The sequence below is a fragment of the Quercus lobata genome, chromosome 8, assembly GCF_001633185.2.
Source record: "Quercus lobata isolate SW786 chromosome 8, ValleyOak3.0 Primary Assembly, whole genome shotgun sequence".
Taxonomy (NCBI): Eukaryota; Viridiplantae; Streptophyta; class Magnoliopsida; order Fagales; family Fagaceae; genus Quercus; species Quercus lobata.
The window spans coordinates 55,664,769-55,674,538 of NC_044911.1; the positions used below are offsets into that span (position 1 = coordinate 55,664,769).

Below are 9,770 nucleotides of genomic sequence, written 5' to 3' on the forward strand. Positions count from 1 at the left end.
CGTAATACTGTATCAATTATCAACCGTGATGTTGTTATCAAAAAAAAAATATCAACCGTGATGTAATTTTTTATATATATTAAATGTGATGTATTTATTTTTATAAATAATTTGATAAAGCAGAGAGTGACTACACGTGCTTGAACCGAGAGTAAGACTGAAAAAAATATAGAAGTTCGTGTGAATTCAGTGTTTAAGATCTGAAGAAGAAGCAGAAACAGAAGATGGAAAAAGAAGAAATTCACCTGAATGATGGCATTGGTCTAAACTTAGACTTTTCGAATCCCAAAAAAAAAAAAAAAAAACAAAACCCATTTTAAAAAAAAACAAAGAAAAAAAGAAAAAAAAGAGAAACTGTATGTGTCAGTATTGCCTATATGTTTGTTCTGTTCCGTCAAATCTCTCTCTCATTCGCATTCGCATTCACATTCACATTCACTCTTTCTCACTCACTCACTCGTTCATTCATTTGTACAGTCTGGTCGGCAACCGAAAGAAGCTTCAGGTGGCTATAACACTTCAAACATAAAACAAAACACAAGCCTCATCAAAGTCTCATCTCAAACAGTACTGTTTCTTTCTCTAACCAAAGTCACAACCTTTCTCTCATTCTCCGTTCTCTCTAAGAATTGGGTTGAGACTTAAAACTCTTTTAGAAGAGTTGCGTAATCCGGATTTTTCGTTATCTTATCTTGATTGAAAGGTAAATCGTAACCGACTCAGACTCTTTTATATCCTCTATATAATACGCAATATATCTTTAATGTTACCTATGTAATATTCTTGAACGTCTTGTATGGTTTATGAGAAACCTGCCGGAAATTTTCCAAGGTTTGAAGAAACCCAAGTTTTAGAATTTTGTTTTTCTTTCTTTCTTACTGATTTAGTGTTTAGATTTTATCAAAAGCTACAATTTTCTCTGTGTCTACACACACACTATTTTCTCTGTCTGTTTCTATGTTTGAACAAAGAAAATTCTGGTTTTTTTTTTTTTTTTTTTAAAAATATATTTCTTACTCGAGCTTTTTGATTGCTAGCAGTGTTCTTACTTGGGAAAAGTCAAGGACTTGAGTACTATAAAGGCTTTGGATTCGAACAACAATGATTACTGTGATGGATTCTGTGAAAGAAATACCAATGAGAAACTCCGACAAGAGCTTGGATTCTCAGCTATGGCACGCCTGTGCTGGTGGGATGGTTCAAATGCCACCCATTAACTCAAAGGTCTTCTATTTCCCTCAGGGCCACGCTGAACACGCTCTGGGAGGGAACGTGGACTTTGGGAATTCTCGGATTCCTTCTCTGATTCCCTGCAGGGTTAATACTATAAGATACATGGCAGACCCTGAGAGCGATGAGGTTTATGCTAAGTTAAATTTAGTACCTTTGAGAAATAATGAATTGAATTTTGAGGATGATGGGTTTTTAGGAGCTAGTGGGGTTGATCAAGGGCAAGAGAAACTTGTTTCTTTTGCTAAGACTTTGACACAATCTGATGCAAACAATGGTGGGGGTTTCTCTGTGCCTCGTTATTGCGCAGAGACAATCTTTCCTCGTTTGGATTATAACGCTGAGCCACCGGTTCAGACTATTTTAGCCAAGGATGTGCATGGTGGGGTATGGAAATTTAGGCATATTTATAGAGGGACACCTCGCCGTCATCTTTTGACTACAGGGTGGAGTAATTTTGTGAATAGGAAGAAGCTTGTTGCTGGGGATTCAATTGTGTTTTTGAGAGCAGAGAATGGGGATCTTTGTGTTGGGATTAGGAGGGCTAAAAGGGGTATTGGTGGTGGAATTGAGTACTTGTCTGGTTGGAACCAAGAGGCTGCTAATTGTGGCTCTACTTTTGGGGTATATTCTAGTTTTATGAGGGAGAGTAAGAATAGTAGTAAACCAATGGAATTAGGGGGAAAAGTGAGGAATGAATCTGTTGTAGAAGCTGCAACTCTTGCTACTAATGGAAAGCCCTTTGAGGTTGTGTACTATCCGCGTGCAAGCACGCCGGAGTTTTTTGTTAAGGCCTCTGTTGTGAGAGCTGCAATGGAAATTCACTGGTCATCTGGGATGAGGTTTAAAATGCCTTTTGAAACTGAGGATTCGTCTCGGATTAGCTGGTTCATGGGAACCATATCTGCTGTTCAGGTCGCCGATCCTGTCCATTGGCCTGATTCTCCATGGCGTCTTTTACAGGTACTGCATACCTTGATATTCATATTATGTAACTAGTTTCTCTGTTTATTAAACAAAATATATATATATATATATATATTTATATATTTTTTTTTGATAACCAAACAAAATATTTTATTTTGTGTGTATCAGCTAATAATGTGACTTCAAGTTTTTGTGCTTGTTCATAGAAATCTTAGTTTCTATATTGGAATGGTTCGTTTTATTGCATGTCTCTGCAAACAAATCATATATAAAATAGCACACTTTTGGATTTATTGATTATCTTTCTTTGATTATAAGACCTTGAAATGTTCAGTGAACAGAATTCATACACTGCTTTGCTTTAATCACAGTGATGACTAGCCATATCTGTTTTAATTATTTGTTTCAGATCAAATGGTTGTTCTTTATGGTTATTGAATTTGGTTGATCATTCTAAGAATTTTGTGCAAATGATCTTCCCAGATAGCACCCAAAATTATTGTTCAATTGTTGACACAGGATATTCACACGCGTTATATTCAATGTATGCTAAATCTGAACAAGGAAAATTCCTAATTGTGTGAAGTAAATAGGCTTATCTCTTCATGATTGTAGTACATCCAATGCAGCAGTTAATACATTGTTGTCCTGCCCTGCGTAGTTTTTCTTGTAGGCTTAAATCAGGTCTTATTTAAATGAATTATTTGCTTCTGACAAATTCCTTGCAAAATTCTATCAGGTCGCATGGGATGAGCCAGATTTACTCCAAAATGTGAAGTGTGTCAACCCATGGTTGGTCGAATTGGTATCAAACATACCAGTCATGCATATACCCACATTCTCACCACCAAGAAAAAAGATGCGGTTTCCACAGCAAGCAGATTATTCCCTAATCAGCAAATTCCCAATGCCATCGTTTTCCAACAACCTCCTTCATACCAGCAGCCCCTTTTGTGGATTTTCGGACAATATTCCTGCAGGCATACAGGGAGCCAGGCATGCTCAATTTGGAATATCTTCAGAAGATCTCCACCACAACAACAAAATGCACTCAAGTCTATTTCCAATTGGTTTTCAGCAACTTGATCATGCTGCTACACCTAGAGTCCCTGGTGGCAACTTTATTGACCATGCTGAAAAGAATGATGCACCTTGCTTGCTTACAATGGGGAATACAACCCGGAGTTTGAAAGATAACAATGAAGTAAAGGCGCCCCACATTGTATTGTTTGGTCAACTCATCTACACTGAGGAGCAGATTTCTAAAAGCTGCTCTGGTGATACAATTGGAAATAGCTCATCAGATATGAGTCCTGAGAAGGCGGCAAACTTCTCTGATGGCTCTGATTCGGTGTTACATCAAAATGTTTCATTGGAAAATTCTTCAGATGGAGGGTCTCCCTGGTACAAAGATCACCGTAATAATGATCTCGCTTTAGAGCCAGGTCATTGCAAGGTTTTTGTAGAATCAGTTGATGTTGGTTGGACACTAGACCTGTCCAGCCTTGGTTCATATGAAGAACTGTATGTAAAGCTGGCCAAAATGTTTAGGTTGGAGAGTTCACAAATGCTGCTTTACCAGGATGCACTAGGTGCTGTTAAACACACAGGAGAAGAAAGCTTTAGGTATTGAAATCTGCTTTCTTTATTCACCAATTTTTCTTGTTTGGCATTGAGAGATTTTAATTGGACCTTACTAATTCTTTTTTTCTATTTTTATAATTCTTTGCAGTGAATTCGTGAAGACAGCAAGAAGGCTAACTGTTCTTACAGATTCAGGCAGTGACAACATTGAAAGTTAGCAAATGAGTAGCATTTGTTTGTTGTACAGCTGAATTTTCAACTTTGGTTGTTTTGATTATCACCTAACTACTCATGTTTTGGAGAGTTGTGGGAAATCTCACTTCATCCAATTTTGGAATATTGTAGCTTAGTTTTAGTTGTTTCCAAGAAACGAGTATTGTATTGATTTCGATAAATGCCAAATTCCATTCTGCAAATTCTTGGTTTTACCTTATAGTTTCTCTCGAAAATCATATAAATACATGCAATATAGCAAAGCCCTTTTTCTAGTACATGGAGCCAGGTAGATGCTAAATGTTGGAGTAACTTTGTTTAAGATGACATTGAAAAAAAGTAGTCTAAATATAGAGGGAAAGTCTTCTGTTCTTTTATCCAAGTTCAATGACATGTTGAATTGTTTAGTGGTGATAAATTTTGTCGGGTGCTTCCATGTTTTGCAAAAATACAAAGTACTAAGAATGTAGGGTCCTTGCAGAGATAAAAATATTCCTCACATGTTTTGAGTGCAGATAAAAACACAAGTACATTTTTTGTTTTGGCTGTTAGCAGGATTTACTTCAGCTGATTTACTTGTGTTTTTATCTGCACTCGAAAAAATTGTACTTGTGTTTTTATGTACTTCAGCTGATTTTATGCATGAAGACTAGTGTATACTGTATATTTTCTCTTATACATTGTTCCTTTTCATCTGCATGTTAGTATAGAAAAATGTTAAAAGTTATTATCAATCAAAACTTACAAACTAAATATATGTTTGAATTAATTTTTTGTGATTAGTGACAATTTATAGTATCATTAACATAATATAACCTAGCAGCGATAACTGTCTTTACATGGACCACGACCAAAAGGAATATGCTGCAAATTTTGGTTCATGTCTCATCAATTTTTTATAGGGCAATAGAATGGCAGACATTGATGCTTTTTTCTCATCCATTGGTAAATCCCAATTTGAGACGTGTGGGGTTCTTCTTTATCACATTGAAGTGTCATAAGATGTCTCAATGAATTGTTTTAAAATTTGTTGTGTATAGGCTAAGATTGAATCCCATTACAGAACAAAAATATTTCTGTTAAGATCATGACATGGTATGGGTCATTGGTCAACAAATCCGTAGATTGAGGCATGAGAAGCGAGGCACTAAAACCAAAAATCTACTCAGAATTACTTTGCCAAAGTCAACAAAATCCTACTCAGAACTAACAACAATTTGCTAAGTCAAAAATACATTACTGGCCATTACGTAACCTCACACAATATTTTAGTAGCAACTCCTATCACCATTCAGTATTTGATCACCTTGATATAAAAGATTTGGTTCTTACACTTTTGTTTTGAACAATTACCTCTCGATTTGATAAATCACAACTTATGTTAGTGTTTTTGGTTAAAAAATAATAGGCAGAGTTTGAAGACAAACTTAATTATAGTTTAAGGATACAATTCTCACTAATATAATTAACATGATTACATATTTTAAAAATATAATTGTTGGATTGCATATTTTTTATTGTTTTAACACATGTTAAATTTCATATCAATTGGGTATTATTTACTATTTGATCCATAAACTTATTTTTTTTATGCATAATTTTATACTATAAAAACATGAAATTTAAAATTTTGATTGATGATATAGCTATTTATCTTAGAATTTCTTAAAATTTACAAGCGTGAATGATATAAGAAGAAAATTTAATATAATCATGGATTTGTTACATTCAATAAAAAAATATTCAATGAAATTGTAGCCTTAGGTTACAACCAAATTTATTACTAAACTTTGTCCAAAAATAATGAATTTTTTGAAACTAAAATATTAATGAGTTTAATCAAGTGATAAAACCTAAACTCAAGGGGTTAATTGTTAATGTCAAAAGTTCAAGCACAAGTTAAAGTAGTAGGGTAACATTTATAAAAAATAAAACCCTTTTTTTCTTCGGTCAAACTTTCTTCCATTAATTAATTAATGATTCAATTAAATACTTTAACCCTTGCTTGCTTATAATATTCCACATCCATTGTAATACTAGTACATTTAATACTATCTCCCCCACTCTTTTATTGCAACGGTAAGAACCCTATGACGCCTATTGTAACGAACCTTGTGCTGTGCTTTAAACTTAATTGGTTCTCACATTGCAAAAACAAGGAATTCATTGTGTCTCTATTGAATCAAGAAAATATGTTTAATTTACTATTAGCACATTCAAAATTTTCTAAGTTTCGGAACATAGTAACTCGAGTGGTTTCACAATTTCAATGTCACCTAGTTGAATAAACATGATTTTAGCTTGATTTCATAAATGAGACAAGCTTTGAAACCCTCCCTAGATGAATTTTTTTTTTTCTTTTTTGTAGCAACAAAAAAATTTATTATTATTATCTCTCTCTCTCTCTCTCTCTCTCTCTAATAAGTCATACCAAGCAGACAAAGATTCACAAGTCAAGGAATGCCTTGCCTAGCCCTAGACACTTTCATAGAAGGACCTATCCCTAGTATAAAGTATTTTGTGTAACATGTTGGAAGCAAAAAATATTTGCAAAATTAAGATGACAGACAAGACACACTCTCTGTCCGTGGAAATGGGATCAATAAATAATCAACATTGACGAGTGTGATTTAAAAAATGAAGTTTTTTTTCACTATAAATTAACAAATCCCAAAGTAATTAAAAGAATATATGTATATACTATCAAACGGCTTAGCCATTATAACAAGGTCAACCATGCCACCACGATGTTAGAGGAAATTAACAAAAGGAAAATGTTATAGAATTAAATTTTACTAACTTTCTTGACAGACACAAAGTGTTGAATTTGAGAAGTGACCACAGATTTCAATGGCTTGGATCCGTGTTACACTGCTCTACATGTTTATTTTAGTGACTTAGATCCAAGAATTTTATAGATATGTTCGTGGGTCAAACGAAAAATCTGATTTCCAACATGGGAATTCGAGTACTCCAACCTGTTCTCCAATCTCTTCTTTCTTATTTTTTATATGTAATTACGGATCACAAAGGAAAACAAACTTAAAACATGGAGCATTGAGACCAGTATTATCTACTATTTATTCATTCTAAGTCAACTCACAATTTTTTTTATAAAAAATTTCGTCAACTCACAAATTGTCAAACATCATTGTGTTTTGTATATATTGTTTCTTGGAGATACTGTTATGAAAGATAAAATTACAATGAACAAATTGGTAAATGGATAAGAATCTAAAAATTCGAACAAAAGAATGGAGACATGAATGAGAACATAAAACTTCGTTTAATGGTTTTTTTCATGAGCATCTGTTTATGGTTGAGTATGTTGTTTTCATTTGATTTAATGTGTTGAAAGGAGAGAAAGCCTCCATCACAAAAAATTTCTTTTAACTTTTCACATTCTTTATAGAAATGTATAACTCCTCAACCTCACGCAAAGAAAAATAATAATACCACAGAACCACTATCGATGAAAGTAACTCTTTTGAGGTCAGTTTGGTACTAATCTTTAATTCTATATTGGTTAAAACTTTTTATGTACAATTTTTTTTTGAGAAAATGTACAATTAATTAGTTATTGTACCTTAAGTTTTTTTTATTAAATTGTTTTTGAGAAAACCTAATGTTTTTTATATTGTATTAGTCAATGGAGTCGCATGATTGGATTTAATTAAAAAAACCTAGGGTATAATATGAAATTACACATAAGTTTTGCCCATACTTATAAATTTGATCTACTCATCTACTTTATTCACTGAATTATTTACTTGTAAAAAATAAAATGTTTTTTTTGGGTAAAATTCATAAATACCCTTGGTACTATTAACGTGGTACTCCACACCAATAAAAATTAACCACCTAATACAAAAATTTATCACAACTTTTAAAAATCAAGTGAAACAATTAAATTTTGTGTTAGGCGATTTATTTATATTGGCATGACGTATCATGTGACTGTGCTAATAATTACTCATGGTTTTTGGTAGAGAAGGGGCTAAAGTTTTTGAGAAGTGCTACATTTACAACATTTTCACGATACTTTCATAACAAATTATATGTGGTAAATTGTTGCAGGTGTTAATTTGAACTTACCACAAAAATTATTTTTTTACCTACCAGTAACAACTAATAATAATTTATCACTTAGAATTTGTTACGAAAGTATTCTAAAAATGCTGTGAAGATAGTGAGAGTTTTTTACATGGCCACAATCTTGTTCGCTTGTACTTTCCAAATGATCTGTGGAACGTTTTTTGGGAATAAGGCCTCCCCCAACCTAGTCCTTTTAGTATATCTGCTTGTTTTTGTTCGAAAAAAGACTAATAACATTTTTGACTTTATGGGGACTTCCATGAGCCAATTAGTCAAAGTTTGGTGTTCTCTTGATGAATCTATTCTAATAAAGAAAATATATAAATAGATTTTTATTACCAATTTGTTATAATTAATTAAAACTTTTGTTAATTATCTCACCTACTATTTATTCCAAGTTCCTAACTAATTCTCTTTCTTCATTTTTATTTCTTTCATGAAATAGTTTACCTCTCTCTTTGAAACAATAGTAACGTTGCAAATATAGGTTCAAAATTGTCAAAAAGAAATAGCAAAAGGAATTAACAGGGGCTATGTTGAAAATGGAACGATATTGTTTAAGTGCAAAGTAGAATTTGCTAGAGTGATTCTTTTGACATAGGTTTTAGTCTTTAAAATTGCAGTAACTCCATATTATTCCCACATTTTTAGAGAGAGAGAGAGAGAGAGAGAGAAAGAGAGAGAGAGGTGCAAGTTGAAGTGAAGTATTGTTAGATATCGTAAATTTTTGTGTAGAATTTAAATTTATATGAGATAGTTTGTACTTGACAAAACTTTATGCAATACAAGCAACAATTTAGAATGCTATTACAATTAACCAAATTGGTTTAAACTTTTAACTAACTAGATCCATTAGCAAGGTGAGTTTTCTTTCTTTGATCTCTTCTTCTGTTAAATAAGATCCATATGAATCTCTTAATTTAGTGTTAAGTTTTAATTTTAATTTTTTTTTTGGTTTGACACTTGTGTCTTTTCTTTGATGCATGTTAATTTGACCATGAATTGATTTTGCTTCATTATTAGTTTTTTTTTTTTTTTCTTCGTTTGTGTTTCCTATGGTTTATGCCCTTAGATTTTAAGTCTTATGTTCTAACGTGTAGCAATTTTCACATGTGCTTTTCTTGATGATTATGATTTTTGTTTGATTTGTTAATATTATCATAGATTAGTTGTATTTGATTCTTAGTGCTGGTTGATGTTAAAATGATTAGTTTGTGTATTGGACTTTCGAATGGTGCAATCCAAAATGTAAACTTCAAGTTCGTGTATTAGGATGTGTACGCATCATCAAGACTGTGTACATGAGATTTCAATCCTATGTACATAATTGAACATGTTAATTGTCCTTTGCTTTAATTGAATCTTTCTACCCATTGTATATAACACCACTAAGGCATGGGAGAATGCATAAGTGGTTGAATCTGGATTTTACATTTGGAGCAATTGTGAGAAAAGGGAGAGTAAGTGTTGGCTAAGAGATTTTGTCTTGGTCTGTGCTAAAGGCGTGACTACCTTGAGAAGGAAGTGAGATTTACACCTAACACGATACTCAAGCACTCACCAAAAAGGGATATAGTGACTTTCCAAGGTCAAAGGTTATGAGGACACCCTTATTAGTTGAATGCACAATGAGTCACCTCAGAGACATGTGTATCAATCACAGTACTCCTAATATCCCTCTCAATGACCAAGACTAGTCTCCCAAGCAGAGGCAAAGCTAC

General features: G+C 33.0%; 1 protein-coding gene across 2 annotated transcripts; it reads left to right on the forward strand.

Moving 5' to 3' along the window:
• The first annotated feature begins 332 nt into the window (after window positions 1–332).
• LOC115956110 (auxin response factor 18-like) lies at window positions 333–4,157 on the forward strand. Of its 2 annotated transcripts, none has more exons than XM_031074585.1 (4): window positions 333–703; window positions 1,041–2,193; window positions 2,897–3,783; window positions 3,890–4,157. In XM_031074585.1, exons 2-4 carry the CDS (start codon window positions 1,102–1,104, stop codon window positions 3,957–3,959), a joined length of 2,049 nt encoding a protein of 682 aa, XP_030930445.1. In that variant the 5' UTR covers window positions 333–703; window positions 1,041–1,101; the 3' UTR covers window positions 3,960–4,157. The 2 variants fall into 2 exon arrangements, with proteins under 2 accessions (XP_030930445.1, XP_030930446.1); XM_031074586.1 differs by lacking the exon at window positions 333–703 and adding an exon at window positions 779–831.
• Window positions 4,158–9,770: the final 5,613 nt, after the last annotated feature.